This window comes from Corvus hawaiiensis, chromosome 3 (assembly GCF_020740725.1).
Source record: "Corvus hawaiiensis isolate bCorHaw1 chromosome 3, bCorHaw1.pri.cur, whole genome shotgun sequence".
Taxonomy (NCBI): Eukaryota; Metazoa; Chordata; class Aves; order Passeriformes; family Corvidae; genus Corvus; species Corvus hawaiiensis.
In genome coordinates this window covers 75726272-75752726 of record NC_063215.1, presented here as the reverse complement: position 1 = coordinate 75752726, position 26455 = coordinate 75726272, and the positions used below count along the sequence as shown (strand labels likewise).

General features: G+C 49.1%; 2 protein-coding genes and 2 long non-coding RNA genes across 4 annotated transcripts in view; 2 read left to right on the top strand and 2 right to left on the bottom strand.

Moving 5' to 3' along the window:
* Window positions 1–5756: 5756 nt before the first annotated feature.
* DLL1 (delta like canonical Notch ligand 1) lies at window positions 5757–14749 on the bottom strand. Its single transcript, XM_048298139.1, has 11 exons — window positions 13845–14749; window positions 13312–13623; window positions 13052–13112; window positions 12554–12811; window positions 10044–10104; window positions 9436–9566; window positions 9121–9290; window positions 8766–8982; window positions 6971–7763; window positions 6745–6859; window positions 5757–6392 (listed from the first exon to the last, which is right to left on the bottom strand). The coding sequence occupies exons 1-11, from the start codon at window positions 13902–13904 to the stop codon at window positions 6387–6389; spliced, it is 2184 nt and encodes a 727-aa protein (XP_048154096.1). The 5' UTR covers window positions 13905–14749; the 3' UTR covers window positions 5757–6386.
* An 88-nt stretch (window positions 14750–14837) lies between these two features.
* On the top strand, window positions 14838–15661 carry LOC125323308. The gene is made up of 2 exons (XR_007202474.1): window positions 14838–14918; window positions 15014–15661. It is a non-coding gene; the product is annotated as an uncharacterized LOC125323308 (long non-coding RNA).
* Window positions 15662–15910: 249 nt separating this feature from the next.
* On the bottom strand, window positions 15911–19141 carry LOC125323307. Its single transcript, XR_007202473.1, has 2 exons — window positions 19027–19141; window positions 15911–17217 (listed from the first exon to the last, which is right to left on the bottom strand). It is a non-coding gene; the product is annotated as an uncharacterized LOC125323307 (long non-coding RNA).
* A 2008-nt stretch (window positions 19142–21149) lies between these two features.
* Window positions 21150–26455, top strand: part of FAM120B (family with sequence similarity 120B) — a 47975-nt gene continuing 42669 nt past the window's right edge. Inside the window, exons 1-2 of the mRNA XM_048298140.1 lie at window positions 21150–21191; window positions 22022–23067. Of these exons, the coding sequence (XP_048154097.1) occupies window positions 22048–23067 (1020 nt within the window). The 5' untranslated portion in view covers window positions 21150–21191; window positions 22022–22047. The remainder of the gene's footprint in view (window positions 21192–22021; window positions 23068–26455) is intronic.

Genomic DNA, 26455 nt, shown 5'->3' with positions numbered 1-26455 from the left:
AGGGAGAACTTATCTTTAAAGATGCTCACATTCTAAAGCAAAATCCAAAGTAAAATATACAACTTTTTAATGAGATAAAATTCCCAGATCAGTTCTATTTTTGGTAAAAAAAAACCAAAAAAAATAAAAAGAAGTTTCCAGATAATTTGTTGTTTGCTGGGAAACACTTGTCATTTTGCTATCTTGTTTCACGAAGAAAATGAAACTCATAAGAGGTTTTCAAGAGGGTATTTCTGTTTACCATAGCTGAAAAACAGTTTCCCCACTGAAAATCTCCTTTGTAAAAACATTGACTTGTAAGTGTTATGGAAAACATAGTTTTCTGGTAGGTAAAAATTCTGATTAGAAATTACCATCAGCTGCCTCCAGCGTGAATACCTTGGCACTGGTGGGAGCAGAAATGGCTCTGTGTCACGTCCTCCCTGCAATAAGTGCTGGTCAGATTTGTCTATCTTCTGTGTTCTTTCCCACAGAAAATGCTGTCCTCACAAAGTTCCAGTTTCATGTTACGAAAAAGAACACAGGTCAGCCCAGTTCTTATCCTTTCTCCTTCTCAGCCTTCAGCACCCTGGGAAATTACCATGTGAAGATACACACACTAACTTGCTGTAAGCTCTCAAACCTTGTCCGAACAACCATGTATTCTTTGAATAATACTTTCTTCTTTATAGCTGCACAGCCATGCTCTGGAGAACACAATGGTACAAACTTGCTTTTACTAGCACACTTTAGATAGATAAACAAGGGAAGGGTAGGAATCTGCACTGGTGTACATGACATTTTTCCAATATAGCTTCATCCATACTGGCCGTTCAGATGGTAGAGTTTTATACCATTTAAAAAATTGCCCTGTTCATACGTAACACATGCATAGGGCAGGCTTTAAAATAAGCAATGCCAGTTTATATAGTTGCCCTAGCAGGTGAAATGGATCTGCACTGACCCTCAGCTGACACACACCATTCCTCATCTGTGCCAAGGAGTAAGGCATTCCTGAATGTGTCACTAAGATACTCTGGATACACCTGTCCTGGAAAACTAAGCAGCTCCTGGTCTCTAAAATGCAATCATTTGTAGGGTTGCATTGCTGTGGAGGTCCCTTGGGGGCAAGCTTTTGCCCTCACAGTTATCAGAGTCCCAGACTGTTCTTTGGCACAAAACAGAAGCCATCCATCACAGGCAGTGTGGATGTAAGCAGTTGATTTGGTGGAGTAAGGCAGTTTAATACTATGGTTGCAGACTGATTCATACTGACTGGCTACAGGGCCAGAGAGCAGCCCCAGTAGTGTTGAATTTATTGGTGCAGGAGATGAGGCTGCAGCAGCAGGAGAAAAGACTAAGGATGTTTCTTCCTAAGAAAAAGGCCAACCTGTCACAAGGATGCTGTGACCTCCAGCCCCACCTCCCATACCGCCCTGCCCCACTGACTAGGCAGCAAGCCCCCACATGGCAATGGGTCTGTCATCCACCTCTGCTTCACTGAGAGCAGCAGGATCAGCTGTCATGTTGTCACAACAGTAGGCTCCAGGTTTCATCTGCAAATCTGCCTCGGAGTACATGTTGGGTCTTTTCCGGCCAGGCTCTTGATTTCTCTGATTTGCATAGCAGGTAACACAGACACTGGCAGAAAGCCAGGTCTTAACAGCCAGGTGAAAAATGTACCTCCCAAGGAGGGAAAGGAACAGAGAGGCTCCTCATTCTTCTGACACAAGTAGATGTCAGGTGTCAGAAGAGACTGCTTCTGAGGTTGGGATTTGGCCTAGGAATAGTTCTCAGGTAATTTTATTTGAAGTACCTGACTTTGGATGTTAGGCTGTAACAATAGGGAAGTTTCCCAGGGTCTGTCAGTAAAAAATTCCCATCTGTATCATTTCTGCAGCTTTCTTCCTTGACTGTCATAGTTCTGAGCTGAGTTTAATCTGTATCTACCTGCAAAATTGTTTTGCTGTAAGAGAGCCTACCACAGCAGAGAGATGACAACAAACCATGCTTGCAGATGCTGATCTGCAAGAGGAGGCTGATGGCACTGTGGCCATCCATGTCAACACTGTGATGTGTGACATCCTTTCTGGGCCGTGGACACACAGCTGTATCACATTCCCCCTGCACACACTGTGCACACACTTATACCACCACAGCTGCCTCCCTCCCCCTCCCAGTTTGTCTCCTTGCTGCCAGTGCAGGATTTGCATATCCTCTCTGAGATGATGGATGTTTCAATTGTGATAGGGGTCTCTATTCCATGCAAGCATCTGAAAGCACTTTGCAAAAATAGCTCACCACCTCACAGACAAGCAGTCTGATGTGCAGAAATAGGAAATAGCCTTACTTGCCTCGAAGGGTGTTTTAACATTCCCCACCACCACGGTATCCTCTCACAAGCACAAATGACCTTCTCCCTATTAGAACAACCAGGAGGCCCCCATTTTCCTAAGGTCCTGGAAAGATTAAGTGACACAGGTCCAAGGTTGCACAGGAAGTCTGGAGGGAGTGCTGGAAATAGAAGGGGGCCCTCCTGAGTCCCTCTGCAGTGCCTTGACCACAAGACCATCCTTCCTCTCCCAAGGTTACATATCAGGTCTGTGGTGAAGCCAGGAATAGCACCCAAGTTTCCTGACACACAAATTGTCCTGCACTGTGTACAACGTAAGCACAAATATATATTTAAATCAATTTATAAAGCCGTGTCTTGTAATTAAACCTAAGACTGCTGTCTGAGCTTTAAGTTTTCTATGTATTGAAAGATGTGATACTTAAGAAATCCGTGTCCACAACCAGAGCAGCTAATACCTCCCAGCAACTAATCTCTTCTGCTTCTTCAGTGCTTCTAATTTCCTGAGATGTCCTGTCTATGCCAACAATGCAAATGCCACTTGCCACAGAGACACAGGTTTGCTGGCAGAGGTGTGGATGGAGGGGTGCCCTCTCTGGCCACCCTGTTGAGAACTGGCCCTGAACAAGGAGGCCAAGTCCTTCCTGGCTGCTCCAGGACGGAGAGGAGGAGACATTGCAGGTTGAGGTATGAACATGAATTAACAGTGCCACAGTGACAGCCTGAGGAGGGACCCCAGGCCTCCAAAGTCCTGGCACAGTGCGTGGGCTGGCATCAGGGAGATGAGTGCCCAGGGGACAGACCTGGCTAGGCCAGCCACAGTCTTTGATATCCACCACCCGGAGGGCCACACGCTGCATCAGTACGTGCAGCTTCCCTGGGGAGGGACGGAGATGTGCTGTGTCAGGAGGGGCACGGTGCCACGTGTCCCTGCAGTTTGCTGGAACCTTTCCATTAATTTAATGGGCTTTGGATCGGGCCCTGAATTCTCAGCTGTCCCAGCTAAATGGACTCCCCAGGCAGGCTCTCCTCTCGTTTTAGAGTGAGGAGGCCTTTCAGAGACCCTGCTGACCAGGAGGTTCCTGCCATTCTTTGGCAGCAGAGCTCCTGGAGCGAGCACAGGATGCTCCATTCTGGAGCGAGCATTGTCACTGCTCCTTGGCCACAGTGTGCACCACCTGCACACACGGCTCCACAGCTGCTTCTGCCATCCTCTCTCTCAAGCAAAGACATGCACCACTTCCACCCCCTGCCCAGATCATCCATTTTTTTATCCCAGTAAGGCCCAAGTACTACAGGTGAGGAGCGTGGAACCAGTGCTCCACACTGCATACCTCAACCCACTCTGGTCACTGAGGGCCACTGTATACACATATACTCAGAACTGGGGCAATTGGTAATCCTGTAAAAGAAATAAATCCTCTGTGTGTCTCTAGCCCCAACCCTGCTCAAGACAGAAACAGAAGAAGCTATTGGGCTGATCTGTGTAGCCATCATTGCAGGAGGTGCTTCAGAAGGACAGGACCACACCCTTCCCTTTGCCTACAGTTTTCTGTCACTCACCAAGCTCAGCACTGCTGATAATTAGCACACTTGGACAAACTTAGCTTTTCACAGGTGTTTTATTTTTAAGCAAAGATAGGTAGATGCTGATGCTGTGCATCTTCACAAGAGCAAGGAGCTGTGTGCTTTTCCAGACCTTTACCTGACAGTAAATTAAAGTAGATCCTGCTGTAGCACCAAAGACCTAATGTTACAGAGGTACTCAGCCACTGATGGCCTTCCTTTTGTTACTGCTATTTCTACAGAAGCAGCATTAAGAAGGTCTAGCCAAGACCATTGCACTGACTATGCAAAGTGCCGTACATTGTACGAGACGAGCCTGCTCCATAAAGCTTGGGAAGAAGAGGAAATAGAAATAAATTGATTTGAACAAGGTTGAAAAACAAATTAGCAACAAAGATAGCAATAACACCTTCCAAGGCTCGCTTTTCTGTCCAATCTGTGAGATTATGTTGCTCTGAGCACCTGCTGCTGTACACACCATCATGCCTCATTTAATATATGATGCATTGACTGGTTATTGACAGGTTGTTATGTTACTGCTCAAATTGAAACTGCTGTTCAGACCATCACTGACAGGCTGGTTTTCAATATCTCACATCACTCTCCTTATGAAAACTTTCCTTAAAAGGACACTTTGGGATAGATGAAGAAGATAACCGTGTGAGGTCATTTCTTGAGAAGTCTGTATGGCTTGTCTAAGGTTTCACTTAGCAAAAAGCTAAGCCTATAAACAGACAAGCCTCTGCAGTCAGTGTGAGTTTTCCACTCACCTCACACCAAAGTAGAGCTTCAGTGGTTCCTGTACTTATGCACACTAAAATAAGGGGAACACATAGAGATCACCAGCTGCAATAATTGCTTGATTGTATCTGTTATCCCACTCCTTGTGTTTAGGATAGCATCCCCCTTCCCTGAAGTGAATGGGGACAGAGGATCTTCATCGTCTTTGCAAAGCTGCAGAAGGTGGCCCACAATGATTGGGGTTCAGCTTAAAATGAGATTATTCCTTAGATTCTCCTTATTTTCCTGAAGTGGAAGAACCCTTTGCCTGTTTCTGAAGGGTCTCTGCTGATTAACATGCAGCACAACATGAAGGTGAGCTCATTGGAGCAAACTAAATTGGGGAAATTGCCTGAGCATTCAGAGCCAAGCCAAGGGATGGGATCACACTCTGTCCCATTATGAAAGCAGCAGGCACCAGGGGCAGAGCAGAAACCAAAGACGAAACTGGTACTTCAGGCAGGTGTCATAGCCAGGAGAGTTGTGACCACCGGTCAGTTCACTGTTACCATTTCCTGGAGAGGGAAGTCTGGGGGAGCTCACAGCCCACGGGCGCACATCAAGGACCTGAGCTAGGGGGCCTCCCTTGCTGGTGTGTCCTAAACTCCCCTGTACTCCAGGCAAGTGTTTGAGCTTGCAAGAAATGAGGAGTTGAGTCATGGCAAACCCCATGTCTGGATTGCAATGGAGTGCACTCAATTCTTGCTCTTCCTGAGGAAGTGACTCCATGTGTGTTTATATAAACACACAGCCCAACATGATCGGGCAAATATTACTCAAGGTTTTGCCATTTGCCTTTGGGGTAAGACTGAGCACAAGTATGGGGTCAACAGGTCAGAAGGTTAGGAGGGGAAAGATGGAGAGTCTACACACAACAAGTTGTTCCCCAGTCTTTGTAATAAGTGTCAGTCCTACTCAATGCACCCATGAGTCCACAGAAGCCTGTCGGATGCCTGGTTGCAAAGTTCAGTCAGTTCATCATCAGATGTGGAGTAAACATAGCACTCTGGTTATCATTAATAATATTTATTTTGGAAAAATATTTTAAAAATGAATTTCTTCATTAACAAAACGGTAAAAAAAATCAAATAACATTTGCACAATATTCCATAAATACATTTATATACAAAAAAATATAGTCACATAGACCCGAAGTGCCTTTGTACATATTTACCAAAAAATTTAAATTATAAAAAAATGAACATCACAAAATACTCAAGCTTTACAATTATCATGAAAATATTTTTACAGATTCAAAAAAATAACACACTTTTTCTCACCTAGTAAAAACACATTTTAGTATCAAAAAAGACAATAAAGGCAGTGTTTGTGTCTCTAATTCAAGAAAAGACTGGCTCATAATAATCCAAAATATACACTTCAGGCAGTGCATGCTTCTTATGTAGTAATTAAGTCCATTCATTTAAATATATATAGAAAAGCAACTGACCATAGTGCAATGATAAAATTCATAAAAGGCAGTGCAACAGTAATCCTTGAACACAGACCCTTGCCTGGTGTCCATCTTGTTTCTTTATTTTGCAGTCACTTTGCTAACTTCAGTAGAGAACCAGCTCAAGCCTGAATTTAGTTTCTCAGCAGCAGTCAGTGAAGGAATCTATCTCCCATTCCTCTTTCAGCAGCATTCATCGGGGCACGTCTCCTCTGAAATTGTTCTGAACAACCACCTTGCCATATCACCTCTGGTTTACACCTGGTAAGAGAAAACACAAGCAGAGATCAGGAGAGGTTAATGAAACACACGAAGAGGGCTGTAAGGCTGGAGAGGGTCAGGACTCTGCATGAAGCCCACCAAGGGGTGAGTCAGCACACCTCAACAACACTACCATTGTACCCTAGTTTACAAGACTTGTCAAACCCACAACATCCTCAGCATCAAGTCACTGAGCTTGTCTTTACAACATCCACAGCATCACAAACCCAAGGTGGCTAGATTTCAGCAGGTACAAACCACCATGGCATTATGGAAAGGAATTTATCTGCCCTGGCGTGTATTGGATGAGAGCTGCAGACTGACTTTTCTCTGCTGTTCCAACCCTACTAACCTCAGTTGCTATGATGCACTCGTCTTTCTCTTCTGATATGACATACACCGACTGGTACTTTGTGTCCTTTGAAGTGGAATATACTGAATCTGGTCGCTTTCTTTCAGAAGTATCACTATTGAAGGCAAAAAGAGAAAGAACAGGTCAGATGGCTGTTGCTTAATGCTATGAGATATACACTCCCCCTTCAAAGTGAAGCTTCCCCCTGCACTCAGATGTGAGATACCTCTTTAGTTGTACTGCACTTTTCTCCTCTGCCTCTGAATCATACGTTTCACACTTGGCTTCACATTTGCTGTGCTCTTCCTTAACTGAGTCCTCATTTTTGAGTTCATGCACCAAATTGTAATCCACTGATGGGTATCTGACTTTGTAACCATTTTTATCAGAGTTATCGCTGTGAAAGTCTACTTTCTTATTTGTGTTTTTAATCTGAGTGGCACCAATGACACTTATGGAAATGTCCTTCTCGCGCTGGCAGTTTGCCAGGTTATTCATAGTCTCAGTCTCACTCCTGCAGGCATCAGGCTGATGGTGCCTCTTCTGCACTCTGAGCCTGACGCAGACGACCACAGCAGCACACCCCAGCAGCAGCATGAGGACCAGAATAATCCCAGCGCAGACAGCGATCCAGGGGAACTGGGAGTTATGGCCTTCCGTGTACTTCTCAGTGAAGTCAACGATGACGGGTCCCTGCGGCGGCTCAGGGAGCAGAAACTGGCAGTTGAGCCCACCGTACCCCCGGGCACACTCACAGACATAGCGGTTGTTTCTTTCGTGGCAGGTGGCCCCGTTGTGGCAAGGGTTGTGTTCGCATCTGCTCACTGGGGTGCTGCAGTTCTTCCCGTTGTATCCTGGGGGGCAGGTGCAGGAATAGTCATTGATGCCATCCTGGCAGGTCCCTCCATTGACACAGGGGAAGGAGGCACAGTCGTCCACATTATCATCACAGTGTCTCCCAGTGAAGCCAGCCTGGCACTGGCATATGTAGGAGTTCCCCAGATCGACGCACTGGGCTCCTGCAAGACATGAAGGGGGACGAGCTGAGTGGTGGGCAGCCAGACACAACAGCCTCCCACTCACTGCTCTCGGGGCAGCTGGCACAACCAGCAGCTGAGGAAAGTTTTTTTTTGAGAGGTTAGTTCAACCTTTGCCAGGTCTGATCCAACATTAAACGTACATGTTTTTAAGAAAGATTTTTGTTAAGCAGATTTACTTCTCATTCTCAATCCTATTCCTTTTCTAACATTTCACTCAGCTCAGACCAGAATACTAGTCCAGGTCAGGTTATCACCACATCTCATGTTACAGAGTTTGAGTGGCAATGAATAAGGAGGACTACAGTAAAGAAAGTCTTCACTAGTTTAATCAAAACAGGAAGATTACTGCTACCATATTACAAGTAATAATGTTTAGCACTCATGTGGCATTTGCATCCACAGACCTCTAAGACTCTTTGCAAAGGATTTGTAAGTATGATCTTCTATGCCTTCATGCATGAAGCTTCAGACCAAGTTACTTGGACACAGCCACCCCATCAGAAAATGCAATCTGCAGCAGTGGCCCAAGCCACGCCGTTGCTTTCTTTTTCATAGGACAGATCCTCCACCAAGTCAACTATTGACATGGCAAGGACCTTTTTACAAGAGGATGTAGTGATGGGGCGAGGGGGAATGGCTTTAAACTGAAAGAGAGCGGGTTTAGATTAGATATTATGAAAAACTTCTTTACTGTGAGGGAACAAGTTGCACAGAGAAGTAGGGGATGTCCCACCCCTGGCAGTATTCAAGGCCAGGTTGGATGGGGCTTTGAACAACCTGGTCTAGTGAAAGGTGTCCTTGCCCGTGGCAGGGGTTTGGAACTAGATGACCTTTAAGGTCCCTTCCAACCCAGACCATTCTATGATTCTATGATTGACCAGTGTGCCTTGATCAGTGTGCCTTGTTATGAACTCCAGACCAGAAGCCAAAGTAAGTGTATGGTCTCCTTTCAGAAGACCACTGTAGCATGTTTGGCCTTACCATTAGCACAAGGGCTGGAACTGCAGTAATCGATTTTCTTCTCACAGTTGAACCCAGAATAACCCAGTGGGCAGCGGCAGCTGTAACCCCCATCAGGGTTGTCGGTGCATCGCCCACCATTGAAGCATGGTCCATCAGCACAAGTCATTGCGCTCAGCTCACAGTTTTTCCCATAGAAGCCTGGGGGGCAGGTACAGGAATAGCTGTTCTCAAGATCCTGAGGAGAAGAAACGAGAAATTACCAAAATATTTGTCTAAACTTGCTCTGAAATCCAAAAAGGGATTTTGAATATTAGTAAAACTGACATTAACTCCTCCCTTGGAGTTCCAGATGATACAAACAACTCAAACTTACAGTGCAGCTTCCACCATTCTTGCATGGGTTGGCATCACATTCATTGATTTCAATCTCACAGTTGGAGCCTGTGTACCCAGGGCGGCATGAACAAGTGTAGCTCCCCTGACCAGTATTGGTGCATGTGGCACCATTCTTGCAGGGCTTGTGGTGGGTGCAGTAGTTCAGGTCTGTAAAAGATATATTTTCTGTTTATAAAGAGAGCAGCCAAGGTGCTTGCTACTTTGCAAGGCTGGGACAGGGTGGGTGAGCTGAAATGAGTTGCCTGCTTTCTGCGTTTTAAAACAGATGCTCAGGCAAGGAGTGAGAACTCACCCTGGTTGCAGAAAAGACCACCCCAGCCTTCCTGGCAGTTGCATTGCCATGGCTGCTGACAGGTACCATGAAGGCAGCCTGGGTATCGGATGCATTCATCACAGTATCGCCCCTGCCAGCCCACTCTGCATCTGAAAAAAAGGATGACAACAAAGTCTCATCAGATTTAGATTTCTCACAGTTGGAAACCCTATCATAAACTCTGCAAACACACTGATGCCAGGGATCAAGTTTCCTAAAAGCCCTCAGTGATCCTTCATGTGAGAAAGTCACCAGGTCCAACTGTAGCATCAGCTTTCATCGGTCCTAGCTTTTTCTTCCACTTCCTTAGATAGACTCATGGTTCCAGTTAGTTGATTTGTTTACTCTAATAACAAAGAGCCAAACCTTACACACAGCACTGTAAACCCATTAAGTTAATATTAATGGCACTGATGTTTGACTTATAGAATAATACTTTGATCCGGCATCACCTGGATTTCTCAAATTTCCATCTACTATGAAGAAAGGCCTTTAAACCAACCCTTCAAATGTCCAATGGCTTACTTAACACAGAGCATCGACACTGAAAGACAAAGAAGGAAGCAGGAAGGGAGTGGAAAACTTACTTGCATTCCCCAGGCTTGTCGCAAAAGCCGTGTTGTTCATCACATCCAGGCAAACAAATCGCTGTAAACAAACCAAGGAGGGAAGGACATCAGCACTGGTGCCAAAACAACTCTCTTTTACAAGTCTGATTCTGACAGCACCTTGTGGGTGGGGAGGGAGTCCCTTTTACTAGGTCGGGGCAGTTAAGCGCAGCTGAATTAATCTCTGGAGTCTGCAGGAGTATTGATCTTGCCCCGTAACTGGGCACTTTACTTATCACCGGGGATGAGCATTCTTCTTAATACAGTTGCACACAGACAAAAGAGGGCTCACAATTGCTCCCTTCCCTACAGCCCCTCACCCCCCTTCCCTTCCCAGTGAGGGTCAGAAGTCCTTTTTTCCAATTCTATGCACACAGCTCCACCTCTTAATATCCCCCGAAAGTGTGTGTGCAGATAAGAGTGGACAGCTGGTGTGCAGGGTGCCAGTGCAAGACAGCTGCTCTATTGTCTATTCTCTCCCAGCAGCTGCCCCACTGCAACAATACCCCGGCCCCGGAGCCAATGGGGCCGGCGGCCGGCGACCGGGCAGCCTATCCCTGCCCACAGCTAATCTATGGCACGCGCGTGATTTCGCTGCAAAAAAACTTTTTTTTTCTTATTCAAATAAATAAGTCTAAAGTTCTTCCTCCCTCCTTCCCCCCTCCGCCCTGCCCTGAAAAGGGGCGGGTGGGTGGGTGCAGCCCTGGTAAAAGAGGTAAGCGGGCCAGCAGGAGGGAGGATGAGAGAAGGGAAAAAAGGGACTTCTGCTCATTACTTCGCCTGGTTATGGAACTCATTAAGCAGGCACTGCAAAGTTTTAATTCAACAAAGCCAGCCGGAGACAATGGCATGCGAGGGGAAGGAGGGGGGAAGAAAAAGAAAGAAAGAATCGGTGCTGATAATCAGATCGCCTCCAAGTTGGAAAGAATGGAGCTGGGGGCAAGGCAATGGGAAGCAATCTGCAACTGGCAGCTCCACTCACTAACGGCAAAACATTCTTTTTGCATGCACACATAAACACATCTCCCCTGCCTAGTAGGTTTGTGTCAGTGTTATAAGCTGTTTTTTTCTGAGAGGGAAAACACAGCACAGAGTGTGCGTAATGAGTCAAGAAAGATGGACAGCCTTCTGCTTCGCTGTGGGAATAGCAGAGATGTACAGGCATTCGAAAGTGCTGACAGCCCTGAAAGAGCTCATTATCAAAATGCTTCCTTTTTCCCCACCCCTTGACACAACTGGACTAGGCACTTCTGATCATGGGAAAGGTTGTAGCTCTTATTTAAAACACTATCAAAGAAAATGCGAGCCCCTCTGCCTGCTCTTTATTGTGCAACATCGTACCATGAACTGCTAAAAGCATCCTAGCAGCCACTAACAGTGTGAATAATCAATCAGGGATCGTTTGATAGCAGCTCAGCTGAGACCACAGTGTTGGTGGCTTTAAAGAGAAACAAAAACACAACAAGAAGAAAGCTGAGAGCCTGCTTTACAGCCTGGAACTGTTTTCTTCCTGCCTGCCTGGCCCTCTGATAACTGCAGAGGAGCACTCACCCGGTACGTCATCTGCCAGCATATTTCAGATCTGTGTATTCACACAAACAGAGAATGCCATCACACGCTGCAGCAGGGGCTCTGTGTGCACATTTGGGTGTACACCACTATGTATCTACAAAGGGCGGAATCTTGTACAACCGGAAAGTATCTGACATCCTGGACTATCCTGCCTATGATCTGCTTACTGTCCCAGCTTTTCCTGCTGTATCAACACACTACATTCCTCAAAAACTTCAAGCTCAGGGGTATGTTTCGTGTCCCTCACTACTTTATTAGTACCAATGATCATGGCAATGGCACAGAAGGGAGCTGGGGAAGAAGTTGAACGTTCTTGTGGCCCCATGTGCAGCAATTTCTGTTAGTGGCAGCATATGAGTACCCCAAAAGATAAATGTACAGTCTAGAAGCCACAGAGAATGTCCTGGACTTCCTGATATTTTTCTCAATACAAGGTCACAGAAGATGAGACCATAGCAAGCCTACCAATAAGCCTGTCACATGGATGTTGCCAAAACCCAGCTCCCTCCCCTGAAGCTGTGTACCCTGTAAATGATGATATCAAAGTTGTGTGGTTGGAGGGGTGGATAGGTGTAAAAAGTAGTCCTGATATATTTTAATAAATCCTCAAACAACTGCTGAACATTTTGCTACCAGACTTGATGGTCTAAAGTAAACAAGCAAGAGTGTAGTGTTGGCACTGACATTTTGTTGGCTTGAGAAGGGGCTGTCTGCATTAACTTTCTGTGGCAATGCTGAGGATCTCCCATCCCTCACGCTGGTAAGGCTTGGGCACAGAACCAGACATCCACGCACGATTGCTTGGTTCTCTCTCCCCATGAGGCCTGATGTCAGAGAAACACCCCTCCACCAACCCCAAGAGCTCAGGAGACACTGCTGCAACAGGCACCCAAGGAGACAAGGAGGTGGATACTCACGCTCAGTGCAGTACTGGCCTTTCCAGCCCGGGTTGCAGACTTTCTCTCCACGCTCCCCACAGGTGAAGTGGCCAAAGGCATCATCCCGGGGACGGCAGAAGACAGAGCAGCCTTCTCCATAGTAGTGCTCGTCGCACACGAAGCGATAGGAGTACTTGAGGTCAGTGCGGCCGCTGCTGTGCAGGTCCTGGGACCACTCTTCACCCACTGCCAAGTGTCTCTGGGTGGCCAGGCGGCTGATGAGGCGCTCAGGGTTTTCTGTGTGAAAGTGGAGAGGAGAAGAGTGATTAGAGAGCCCAAAGCAGGCAGGGCATAGGGGGGTCTCTGGTGGGAGGGGAACTGCAGAGGCAGGATGACATGGCTGCATGCCAACAGGTTGGCCTCTCTTGCCACGGGTCTACCATAGAGGAGAATGTGCTGCACACTGCGGAGAAAGGGGCCAAGCAGGGCTGCAAGGCTGCGATTATTATGGGGAAAAGTGTGTTTCAGAACACTTACCTGTGGTGAGGTCGTCAGGTGAGTCCGTATGCAGCGCCTCAATGATGAGCGAGAAGGTGCCCTGTGGAAAGAAGGAGCAGAGACAACCCACCAGGAGAGCATGAGAGCAGGTAAGGCCCAAGGGGCAGAGCCACCCCAGAAATCGTTATCTCACTCCCATCTTGACACTTCAAGGAGATTGGATGCCTCTTGGAAAGGCACGGGACGGGACGGGACGGGATGGATATGTGCCGCCCCCTCCAGCATCGCCCCCCACTTACGGGCCAGGTGAAGCCGAAGGGGAAGCGGATGGGATTGCTGAAGGCGGGGTCGGCGCCGCCCGCGCCGTCGGGGACGCTGAAGGAGTTGGCGCCGAGGACGGGGGTGATGGCGCTGCCGTAGGTGCAGGGCGGCTCGGGGGACACGCTGGCCTGGTAGTGCTTGAGGCAGACGCGGAAGAAGGTCTTGCAGTCGCACTGCTGGAGCCCGCCGGCGCCGGGGCCGCCCCCGCGGCAGCAGTTGCGGTTGCTGAGCAGCCCCTTCTTATTGACAAACTCCTGCAGCTTCAGCTCGAAGACCCCGGAGGAGCCGACCTGCGGGGAGGGGACAGAGGCCGTCAGCCCGCCGAGTAGCCCGCTCCCCAGCCCTACTCCGACCCCGACCCCGGCGGCACTGGCACCCCCTCCCCGGTCCTCAGCTGCAACAGGCAGCGACAGTCCCTGGCATCCCCCGCGGAACTCCCCGGTGCAGGGACCCCCCGGTGCAGGGACCCCCCGGTGCAGGCATTCCTGTCCCCCACCCCGCGGGCACTTACCTGGCAGCGACTCAGCAGCACCGAGAGGACGGCGAGCGTCAGCAGGAACCGACCTCCCATTTTGGAGGTGCAGCTCTGGTGCCCTCGCTTTCCTCTCCCTTATCTTCTCGTCAGAGGGAAAAGGGGAAAGTGTCTCTCGGGGTAAGGGAAAAAACACAGCGGCCAAAGCCGCTCGTCCCAGCAGAGCTGGAAGAGTTAGTGTCACGGTCTCCCTCTTTCAGGAGTGTCTCTGACTTTTTTTTTCTCCTTTTGTCGATACCTCTAGATGTAGCTTGTCAGCAACTGGCAGCTCTTTCGGATGGCAAAAGAAAAAGAGAGGGGAAAAGGACGGGAGAAAAAAAAATGTAAATATTTATCTGTTAAACTCTTTTTCTTTCGCAATCCACGATGCTCCTCCTTTTCTCCAGGAAGAAAAAATAAAAATAATAAAATAAAAGCAACTTAATTCCCAAAAGAGGCAGAGAAAAGGCTTCCCAAGGAAGATTAAAAATTGGCGATCTGGAAATCCCTGCAGAGGCAGCGGCGGAGGCAGCGGCGATAATTCCCGGTGCGGTGCGATTCGGGAGCGGCTCTGCGCTGCTGCGCTCGCCCTGCGCACGTCGGGGCTGGTGGGTGTCAAACAGCAGCGGTGGCGGGCAGGTCACGTCGGAGCCTTGATCCCCGTTTTTCTTTTTTTTTCTCTTTTCCTTTTTTTTTTTTTTTTTTTTCAAAGGAAGCGAAGCTCTCTTTCCTTGTTGTGGGTTTACTTTTGTTTTTAGAGGAATTCCAGCCAACAAAAATAAGCTCGTGTCTCAACAGCAGCGAACAGAGCGTGTCCGGGTGTGCTCCTACGGGGGAGGGGGTGCCTGCTCTGCTCTGCTCTGCTCTGCTCTGCTCCGCGCCGCGGCTCGGCTCGGCGGCTCTCTCCGAGGGTGAAGCGCTAAGGATCTGCCTCTCCTAGGGCGCCTGCCGCCCTTATATCCCGCCGGCCGACTGCATGCTTAATGAGATGCAAATGAGCAGCCCCCCAATCTGGCTAGAGCTGTCACAAAGGAGCCACTTTTCCAAACCCTCCTCTCAATGGATCGCCAAATGGTCAGTGAGCTGTAAAATGTGCAACCCTCCTCCCCCTCCCCTTCGCGCTCACAAAACGTGTTCATTTACATTCCTGCAAATTTGGTAACCGCAAGAATCCCCCTTCTGCTCCGGGGAGAGGGTAACACCCCCTGTGCACCGGGAAGAGGCAGTGCAACACGCTCCGGCCAGAGAGCAGCCCCGGGGACGGCGGGCTGTAATTGCCTCTTGGAACGTGCAGAGCAGCCGCCGTGACCCCAAAAAGTGACTCGGTGATCGTGACCACTCCAAGGGGCATCTCCGGCGTTAAAGGGACGAGGGAGGTGGGAGCCAGCGAGCCACAACGATGGGAGTCCCATCCCATGAAACTCACACTGCATTTACCCTGCCATAACCGGGGTAATTGGGGAGGGGGGAAACGAATGTGAACGAAGTGACCCGGGGCTCGCTCTTCCCTTGGCTCCTCTGACGGCGTGCGTCCCGCCGGCGGAGGCACGGGGGATCCCCGGGGTCCGGCGGCGAGGGAGCGCCCGGGCGGGTTCGTGGCAGGGACTCGTGGAGGGGACCCGTTTGCGGGGCTCCGCGGGTCCCGTCCCCGCCACCACCGCTGCCGGAGAGAGCCACTCGCTGCGCCCGGGTCCCGCACCCCTCTATGATTATTACCATCATCACCAGCAACTTCTCCCTCTCTCTCCCTCTCTCTCTCTCCCTCTCTCTTTTTTCCTCCTTCAGCTTAGTAAAAAGTGAGTTTGGTGTGTGTCGTTCGCGTGGCTGTCATTAAGGCCGTTTGTTATTGTGTGAGGGCTGAATCAGTTAGCTCTTTGTGCTCTCAGCTGTATGGTAATGTAGACAGCACCTGCTCCCTGCACAATGCGAGGGAGAGAAAGAGCTCCCCTCGGCGCACGCTACTGCCTCTACAACAATGTCCGCACATTTTTTAAAGAAATCCCTTCCAGCACTTCCCCCCTCCGCAACACATACACACACATACGCACAAAATAAACTAACCCAAATTTACACCAATCATCACCTTTATAATTTTTTTACATATCCATCAGACAGTACAACTTTTGTTTTGATCTTTAAAACATGGAAAGGAGTTTACCGGTGCGGTGAAAAAGGGATAGAGGCTATTACCATTTGAGCAGTTTCTTAATGATGGATGGAAGCAGGGGATAAAAGTTGGAGGGCGACTCTGGCATGTCACTCGAAGCAGGGTTTTCCACTTTGTTTAGGCCCTCTGTTTAAACACCTTTGGTAGGCGCAGGCGGATTCATTAGGATGCAAGGTGTAACTGTCTCTGTAAATGTCATTTTAATTGTAACAGATCATTTCAGCACAGATTAAGCTTGTGTGCGAAAGGAGAGGATTTGGCTACAATAACCTCACTGTAGGTATGCCGTGCTAAAAGCCTTATTATGGCGACTTTATTGGGTTGAAACGTGCATTTGCATGGCAAAATGTGACTTCCATTGAAGCAGATGTCTTGATCACAAATTATCTTACAATGCGCTAGGAAAAAAAAAAATCTTAAAGACTTCTTAAAGTAAAAGCATTGAGTAATACCAATTAAAAGAAAATCACTAATGAGTTCATTCAGCCCAGCTCTTCTCGACTGTTCCAGGACTGTAGCTGCCCACATTCATTTACTAGGGGTTTGTGGCACCTACCCCAAACCCAGGCCACCTAATCCAAACCTCGGAACAAGCATCCAGATCTTTGCAACCTTTTGCCACTCAACGCGTGTCCTTTACATCTAGCTGTAGTCGAACGAGCCATCTACATTCAGGTGCTCTTCTTCTCTCCTCTCTCCGCCCCTCGACGCATAAGCAAAAGTTTAAATGTACAGGAATGTTTGGGTTTGATTTTTTTTTTTTTTTACCCCGGAGTTGCTCCGGGCAGAGAGCAGACCAGCGATCCCGCAGGCACAGTGCGGAGACGTAGGGAAGGCGGCGCAGGACGGAGGGGAGCGGAGCGGACGGCGGATCCCCGGAGGCCCGGCCGCCCGCCCCCGCCGTGCCCAGCCTCGGCAGCGGGGAGCGGGGGGGCGCATCCCGCAGCAGCGCCGGTTTTCACTGCACATTACTTTTGCCACCTAGCGTCAACATCTTTTCAAGTGGTTTGTCGCTGCTTCGCAAACTTTGCTGCGGCGTTATCCCCGGGAAAAAGAGAGAGAGGGGGAAAACATCACTTCGTATGGGGTTTACTAAGCGAGTGGGGCGGGGGGGGGGCGGGGGTGAGCGGCAATATTTGCCTTGAAATTTGGGTGGTGGCCCGTCGGTGGAGGCGAGAAGTGATATATCAACGCGGATCTTTTAATCTACGAGAGATAGAAAGTTGGTCCATTGGCATCCCCTTGCTTAAAAAACTGGAAATAAAAAGTTACACGCGCGAGGGCTTTAACCTAGCGATAGGAGGAAAAAAAAAAAAAAACAAAACACCAAACCGAAAAAACTTGCCCCCAAATCCTTAACAACCCCCCTTCGGTACCGGGTATTTGTTAAATTGACGTGGCACAGATTTCTCGATTACCGCTGCTGAGCGTGACTGAAAGGCGCCGTGAGAGCCGGCAGGATCCTGCCCACGGCGCTCATTCTTCTCTGGCTTAATTTATGCCACGCGATTCTGTATTGGGGAAATCAAGCAGAAAGCTCCTTTTTCTGCTTTTTTCCCCCCTCTCCCTCTCTCTTTCAGATGCTGGACTAACGGGGAGACTGTTTAACTTAAGTGTTTCTATAGGAGGCTGTTGTAGTTTAACTCCTGCCCACCAGTAGCTGAGGCGAACAAAGGAGGGACTCGAGGTCTAACTATTCATCCATTCTCTGCACTTTAATTTTCATTGATTTCGAAGACAAGGGGAGCCCTTAGGGATTCTCGCTGAAGGGGGATGACACGCCTTTAGACGCGATCAGCCCCCCAGCCAGCCATCTGCTCCCAACCAAATGGCGCTTTTTCGCTCCCAACCGCGTGTCTCCGCACCGCGCTCGCCCGCCGCCCCCCGCCGCCCCCCGCCGCCCCCGCGCTGTTAGCCGTGCCCGCGCACCGCCACCGGCCCCCGCTGCCGGGCACGGACGGGCGGCCGGTCCCGTCCCGCCCGACGCCCTGCGCGGCCGCACCCGCCCCGCCGGGGTGAGCCGGCGGCGGGACCCCCCGGGGGCGGGCGCGGGGCCCGGGACCCCGCCAGGGCGCGGTGACCCCGCACGGCCGGGACGCGGCGGGCCCGGCCCCGCCTGCCAGCGGCTCGCTGGGGCTGGTGGGGCATTGTGTTCTCCCTCCCTGCCCATAATTGATACCTTTCCCGCAACGCCGGCCCCCCTCTCCTGCTCCGGAGAGTATTTACGGTCGCGCCGCGCACCAGCGCGGCCGAGAGCTCCCCATCAGCCGCAGCTTTTATTTCTAAGCGAGCCAGATTATGGGAAAAGTCACTTAAAAAGGGGGGTGGGTGGGATATGTGCGTGTGTTAATTAGGGCGACGCGCTGCCATCGCTGGCGTGCAACCCTGATTTTTCCCGGGACGGAGAGCTCCGGGCATATGGCGAACGGTGCGTCGGCGGAGGGATGTGTACGTGTGGAGCTATGTGTAGCCGAGTGTGCATAATATTTTAATTAGGTGTATAGTCCCTACGGAGGTATGTGTGCGCGGCTGCCCCTCCGCCGCACGCCCCCTTCACCTGTTCCTCCGGGCCGGGCCGGGCCGGGCCGGGCCGGGAGGGAAGGGATGGGAAGCGGAGGGAGGGCAGGCGGGGTGCCGCTGGGCCGGGGCCCTGGCTCCCCCGCTGGCTCCAGGCTCGGCGCCGTGACCGGGGTGCTGGCGCTGCCCCGGGCCCGAGGCGGGTGCGTGACGGGCGCGGAGGAGCCGCGGTGCCGGAGGGGCGCTCCGCCGCCCTTGCCGTGTGCGGGGAGGAGGATTAAGAAGTTTAGCGTGTAGGTTAGCCCAAAGTTGCAAAGGCATGTGCTGATTAGAATAAGAAAGGGCAGTCGCGTGGCTCAGCTGGCACACAGCGAGGCCAGATGATAGATAAGCAGCTCTGGGTCTTCCCTTCCCCCCAGCCCCCTTTTTCAAATCGCAAATCATCTGCTCCGGCCCTATCCTAGCCCCTCATTTTCATTACAATGGTTGTGTGTTTACCTGTGATCCTGGGACGGGGCATTCCTTTGTCTCCCGAGGAGATTACCGCAGCCAGCTGCTCTCCAACCCTTCCCTGGGCAAATCCCGAAGTGGCCCCTATATGTGTTTTACTGATTGCACACGAGGAGAAAGCGAGATACCCCCTCCCCCCGCCCCGGCCCCGTTTCCCTGCGCTACTTGTTTGTTTGGGTTTGCTCCCTGGCTCGCTTCCGACGGGATTTTGCTTGTGGGAAACTAAGAGGGATAAAATTGGTCACTCGTGTGCGTGAGCTGTCGTTACTCCCAAAGGCGGAAGGCTGAAGGGCTGCTTACCTCCGCCCGGGGGCAGAACCGCGGGGCCCCCAGGGAACGACGGGACATCAGGGGTTCGGGGAAAGAAGGATTACTCCCGCCTTGCCCTCCCTCAGCCCTTGGGTTCCCCCCGGTCTGGGACATCACTTTTCCTGAAACCTCCCGTGGGTGCCCTGAGCCGGGCAGGTTCCATTCCTTCCCCCGACCGCTGCTCTGGGACACACAGTTTCAAATGCTCTTCCTGCCCGTGCCCCTCTTGGGAGCACCTCGGCCTTGCATTTGGAGTACTGGCATCTTTGCCCACCTTGAATTTCAAGAATACTCAAGATCTTCACCACACCAGAAACCAGAGACCACATTTGAACTAGAAAACCTTCTGAAGTCCCTTACCACATGAAATATCCCTTGATCCTGTTGTTTACCCTGCATCCCAGCACCCCAAACACCCGGTCAAGCAAGCCCAATGTAACCCCATGCAGCGCTGAGGCCTGGCTTGTCGTGGTGGGGGTGTCACAGAGAGTGAGGGTGAGCAATAGGATTCAGATCCTGTACTGATAAAAAATGTGATGGCACTTCTCAAAAAAAAGTTCTGCATTGTAGCTGAGAGATTTCCCTGGATGGAAAGATTCCCTTCTGCTACAAACTTCAGTAGCAATATTTGCTGCCTTCACCCGTTCTCGTAGGAAAACTCCCTCTTTTGCCCAGCATTATTAATCGTCATCGTAAGCCAGAACTCTAAACAGTAGCTGCAAACTACCACTCCAGACAGTAGCTGCACAGGCCACTCTCTAGAGCCCTGTGACAGCACAGCGTGCTGCTGTACTGCGCTGCATTTCATGCATGAAGGGTTTTTCTGTTCCCCACTTTGCACAGTGTGCACATCTTGTGCATTGCATGCTGGCTGCAGCGCAAAACCTGCTGCTAATAAACTTTGGGGGAGGAGAGGGGACAGCAGTTTGATTATACGCTTCCAGGGCTTTCCAAGCCTCTTCCAGTTTGGGCAGTTTTTATTTCTTTCTGCATCTCTCCACGTTCAGGGTAGGCAGGGGGTGGGAGAAGGTGGGGGCAAAAACTCCTCTGCAGAAGGTGATTATGAGAAAGAGGATGGGTATGGATGGGGCGGGCCTGAGCTTTTGGAAATGCTCTCCCCTTTTCTGAGAGCATCTGCCCGGAGACGAACAGATGTGGGCACCTGCGGTGACAGGCCACATATGCTCCATCCTATTCACAGGCATTCAGACACCGCTACAATGGTGAGGCTTTGTGCACTCGGAGTCACCAAATATATTAATCTGCACTCCCCAGAGCACCGCTCTCTTTTAATTTTTCACCGGCAATAACATCTGATCTAATCTTCCCATGGGCTCCCCCGTGTCCCTCTCCCCCCTCCCGGAAAGATGTGAAGTTATTCAGGTCCCCACCTGTTGCCGGCGGGCTGCGAGCGGGTCTCACTCCCGGCCCGCACCCAGGGCGTTATGCCGGGATATGCGGCCCGGGGAAAAAGGGGGGTTCCCCTCCGATGGCAATCGCCGGCCACGACAAAGCGAACCCACCATCCGCCCCCCCGGCCAAAGGTCGCGCTGCCAAGGGGGGACATAAATCTCCCAAATCTCCCAAGCGCGACTCGGGGGGGCTGAAGCGGTTTCGGTGCGCGACGCTTTCATGTCCCCCGCCCCGTCCCCCCGTGCCGGCCGGGTTTGTTCGGGGCCACAATGGCCCATCCGCTCCATTGTGGCCGTACGAAGCCGAGGGACCACAGCCCGCGGGCGGGGACAGCGGCGGCCGACACCGGCCCGCCCCTCACGGGCACGGCCCCGCCCCGCCGGCGGGCGCAGGCGCGGGCGCGCCCCGCGGGAAGCGGAAGCGGCGCTCGGGTCAGTGCCGGGCCGGGCGGCGGGGCCGGAGCCGGGGCCGGGACTCGGGGGCTCCCCGGGGCGGGGCGGTCACAGCCGCAGTCCCGGTGTGCGTGGGCAGCGTGGCCCGGGCGCCGCACGAACCCCGGGGTGGGGGGCTCGGCCCTGCCGGGCTGCGCGCAGCGGCCCCCGCACCTTGCGAGGTCCTTAAAGGCCCCTTCCAAACCCAACTGTGATTAAAGAGGGTGGTATTCAGAACTCTGTCTTTAACTGGTAGGATTCGGGAATGCTTTTAAAAGCTGTGTATTCACCATACTTTGTTAACTCGCCTTCCTTTCTTTCCCTTTTGAATACCATAAGCATGTATATTTTTTAATAAAACAAAATCTATCTTTGTTTTTCTAGTACTCTGTACTTTTCTGTATGCTATTAACCTGAAATCCCCCTCACTGAAGATACTCAAGAACTGTCCGAATGCAATCCTGTGCCATGTGCTCTAGAATGACCCTGCTGGAGCAGGGAGGTTGGACCCTGTGGTTCCTTCCAACCTTACTCTTTCAATGAATCTATGAATTTTGTTTGGTCATATTTATGAGAATCTTTTGATATTTATATTTTTCACTGATAAACAGAAGTGGAAAGGAAAATGAATGAGTACTTAACGTTTAGTTTGCTGATTTGAAGTAAACCATTTCAAATTGTTAAAAACCAGGATAAGACAATGATCTATCAGCAAAAGAAGAAAAAAACCCCAGTTCTGTTTCCAAGCAGCTTCTTTTATTATTATTGTAGAATTTCATTGTTTCTCAGTATTGCATTTTAGAACATTGTTTTTATTTTTCTTCTTTCAGACTGCTGTGAGTTTCCAAGATCAGCCATGGGTGTTAGAGGCTTGCAGGGATTTGTGGCAAGAGTTTGCCCTGATGCGTGCAAAACAGTAGATCTGAGAGAAATGGCAGAAAAGCATCGCATCGATCATCCTGATTCCCCACCTGTTATCGTAGTAGATGCCATGAGTTGCGTTAGACGCTGGTACACACCAGAATCCTGGGTGTGTGGTGGCCAGTGGCGGGAGTACCTTGCCATTTTAGAAGATTTTATCAATGCTTTTATAGCAGCTGGCATCAAGTTGGTGTTTTACTTTGATGGGGTGGTAGAAGAGAAAAAGAGAGAGGAGTGGATCAAACGGAGGATGAAGAATACTGAGGAAATAGCCACATTGTTTCGTTTTATCAAGACTCACAGGAAACAGCCAGGGAGAGAAATGTTTGTTCTTCCTTCAGCTCTGCCTACTTTTACACGTTTTGCCCTGAAATCACTTGGTCAAAAAACAGTCTGCACATTGCAAGAGGCAGACTTTGAGGTGGCTGCATATGGTTTGCAGCACAACTGTATAGGAATTCTGGGGCAAGATAGTGACTACCTCATCTATAATACGTGTCCCTACTTTTCCATTGAGAACCTCCATTTGGACAGACTGGTCACTGTTATGTACTCTCGAGAAGTTCTTTGCCATGTACTGGGTATTAGTTCGACACACCTTCCTCTCTTTGCATGCTTGCTTGGCAATGATGTTGTTCCAGAAAGCCTGTTGGAAGGCTTTTGGCACAAATGTTTAACCACCAGTCCCCACAGGAATAACAGCTACAACAGAAGAACAAACATACTGCTATCTGTAGCAAATTACATCTCAAAAATTCCATGCTCATACAGCAGCCTGAAACACTTGGAAGAGATGCTACCTCTGGGATCAGACAAGTCATTGCTTTACAGAGGAGTGAACTCCTATCTTTTGCCTGGGCAGCAGTCTCCATGGATTCCTCCCAATGTAATAAATTGTCAGATGTCATCCCTTCAACAACAGTCAGCTCTCTGTCAAGATAAAGAAATCTTTCAGGTAACTAGTTTTTTAAAACTTGACCACTTTATGGCCATGACTACTTAGTGGAACTTGGTAATGAGTACATCAATCCTGTTGATTTAAATTTGCTTGTGCAAAAATCTTTTGTCTGTTAAGTAGACCCCCAGTTAGGAGTATTGCATGCATTAATATGAGCATAGATGCAGCACATTTAGTAAAACGTGGTTTCTCTCTTTTTGAAGTGTCAGGTAGGTCAAATAATGGGGAGCAGCTCCTGTATAGGCCAGCAGCTGGGCACAGAAATGTACTTCCCATGTATTATATGATTTCCCATGTTTATATGATTTGTGTATTGGCTTGTTTTTTACTTTGAGAACCCACAGGTCAGCCATAAGCTGGTCAGTGGTTTGCTTGGCTGTGCCTGGCACATGCAGTTGAGGTATCAAATGTAGCTGTGCTAAGAATGCAGAACTTGAAATTGCTCTTATGGTGGAGATGTGGAAACTCCTACAGAATCACGTCATAGAATCGTAGAATGGCTGGGGTTGGAAAGGATCTTAAAGATCACCTAGTTCCAAACCCCTGCCCTGAGCAGGGAGACTTCCACTAGACCAGGTTGCTCAGAGCCCCATCCAGCCTGGCCTTGAATACTTCCAGGGGTGATCCAACTCCTCTCTGGGCAACCTGGGCCAGTGCCTCACCACCTTCACAACAAAGGGCTTCTTCCTAATATCTAATCTAAAGCTACTCTCTGACAGATTAAAGCCATTTCCCCTCATACTGTTAATACACACCCTTGTGAAAAGTCCCTCTCCAGCTCTTTTGTAGCCCCCTTTAGCTATTTGAAAGCTGCTCTAAGGTGTCTCCAGGGCCTTCTCCTCTCCAGTTATACAACCCCAGCTCTCTCAGCCTGTCTTCACAGCAGAGGTGCTCCAGCCCTCTGATCGTCTTTGCAGCCCTCCTCTGGACTCACTCCAACAGGTCAAAGTCCTTGCTATGCTGGGGACCTCAGAGCTGGACACAGCACTCCAGGTGGGGTCTCACCAGAGCAGAGTAGGCAAGGAGAATCCCCTCCCTCACCCTGCTGGTCACACTGCTTTGGATGCAGCCCAGGGTGCAGTTGGCTTTCTGGGCTGTGAGCACACATTGCTGGCTCAGGTCAAGCTCCTTATTCAGCAACACCCTAAAGCCCTTCTTAGAGCTGCTCTCAATCCATTCTCTATCCAGCCTGTATTTGTGCTCGGGATTGCTCCAACCCAAGAGCGTCATCTTGTACTTGGCCCTGCTGAAATTGATGAGGTTTGCACAGGCCCACCTCTCAAGCCTGTCCAGATTCCTCTGGATGGATCCCTTCCCTCCTTCATGCCGATGACACCACACAGCCTGGTGTCACCAGTAGACTTGCCAAAGGAGCACTCTATCCCACTGTGTTGCTGGCAAAGATGTTAAACAGTGCTGGTCCCACTACCAACCCTTGAGGACACCACTTGTCACTGGTCTCCACTTGCACATTGAGCCATTGACCACAACTCTTTCAGAGCGACCATCCAACCAGTCCCTCATCCACCAAGAGGTCCAGCTGTCAAATCTGTGCCTCTCCAGTTCAGGGACAAGGATGTTGTACAGGACAGTGTCAAATGCTGTAAGTCTGTATTTTGTGATTTTTGGTTCAGGTTAAATTACCCTTGTTTTCATTGTCCCTGAATGACCCAAAAGCACTTCACTGGGTTTATTAATTCCCAAAGGGCAGGTCTGCAGTAGCAAGTTTTACTTATGGCTTCCCACACAGACAGGGATGCACTGGTGTTGCGATGAGATACTGTATGTCAGATTGAGTCACTCTGGGAAATTGGATGTATTAGCTTAGGGTGGCCTGCCTGGCTGATAGAAAATGGGCTACCTGGCATCAGAGTTTATGGAACGGTGGTAAGTCTAGAGTACAATTCTGTAAATTCATGGCAATTAAGATAACATTGGGATTTTTAAAAAAATGTATATAAGGAAGTGTATTTTAGACCCTATATTAGCCATCTGTTACTCCCTATTTTATTAGGTCTGTGTAGACTTCAAACACAGAAACTTTTTTTCTTCCTCTTGCTTATCTTGAGCATTTTCTTTAAAACTATTTTTCTGTTTCCTCATATTACTCTAAAGTAATTATATAATTTACATTTTCCTTTCTAAAAAGACCAAAACATTTTAGAACTACATTGCAACCTATGCAATGCTCGTTTCAGCTAAACTGTAGATATATTTGATCTGTTATATTAACCACACATAGACACAATACATATAACTTCTGACTGGTGTAGTTAAATAGAAGATATTTTAAAAAATCAGCAGCCATACATCATAATAAGGTGCTGAAAAAGACTCTTTATGCTTGAAGTGCAAGGAAAAAATAGCCAGAATGCAATTATCTAGGTTGGATTATGGCCAGGACAATAGTGGCAGTATCCTTACTCCTTAAGAGAATGTACCATGCAGTCTTTATGACAAGTGGTCATTATTTCGTGTCTTGGTCTTTAATTTGAAGGGTTGGAGTTCTGAAGCATCATGCTGAGCTACTGCTCTAATAAAATAATAATGTTTAGAAACTCTATTGAGGAGTGCCTCACGGTTGTTGCATGAATCCTACATGAAGCCAGTCCCTGGGTCAAGGAAATTACAGTCAAAACGTTAGACATGTTAACTTCTCTTTTGTTTTTGTTACAAGTGTTCAAATATTTGTATATGTAATGTGTGTGCTTTGCTTCATATTTTGAAACCCATGTGTAGTTCTGCTTACCTTGCACATTGTCTGGACTGCACGTAAATGACACACAAAGCTCAATTCCAACCATGAGGACATACCCTCATGGTGCTGTTTCTCTCAGAAGAGCATAACTTTCTAGCTGATTGTAGGTACGAATCAGAAATATTTTTCAAGATACAGACATTGAATACAGCAATACTTTTGAAATCACCTTGTAGTTTTTTCAGTACATAAGGATGTGTAGATGATTGGCAAGTTGCAATAAACTAGTGTTGTTGATCTCATATCTCTGGATTCTGTGAAATAGTTCAGTGCTTCATTTAAATCATGCTTAGAAATACTTGATGCTCTGTTTTTATTTTATACAAAAGTATACTTGGGGGATTACAGTGTTTACATATATTAGGAATACTAAAGTATTTCTTGCAGGGAAACCATTGATTTATTGTATAAGTGCTCTGTTGATTGGCACTGTACACAGAAAGTATGACATTTCAGTAGAATTAGTTTTGATCAATAATGACCCAGTGACTGACTGCAGCTTTCACCAGCTGAGTTCCCAGGTTTGCAGATACTGGAATTCTGCAGAAATGGTGAATTTGGTTCTGGCCAGTGGTCCAGTAACTCAGTGAAAGAGTCTGTGATAGCTGTGTGGATGGCAGAAACCGA

Coding starts and splice junctions, on each gene's coding strand:
- DLL1 (XM_048298139.1), bottom strand. CDS start 13,904: ATGGGAGGTCGGTTCCTGCTGACGCTCGCCGTCCTCTCGGTGCTGCTG. Junction 13,113..13,311: donor CCTTCGGCTTCACCTGGCCC/GTAAGTGGGGGG, acceptor TTCTTTCCACAG/GGCACCTTCTCGCTCATCAT. Junction 9,567..10,043: donor GACAAGCCTGGGGAATGCAA/GTAAGTTTTCCA, acceptor CCTTTTTTTCAG/ATGCAGAGTGGGCTGGCAGG.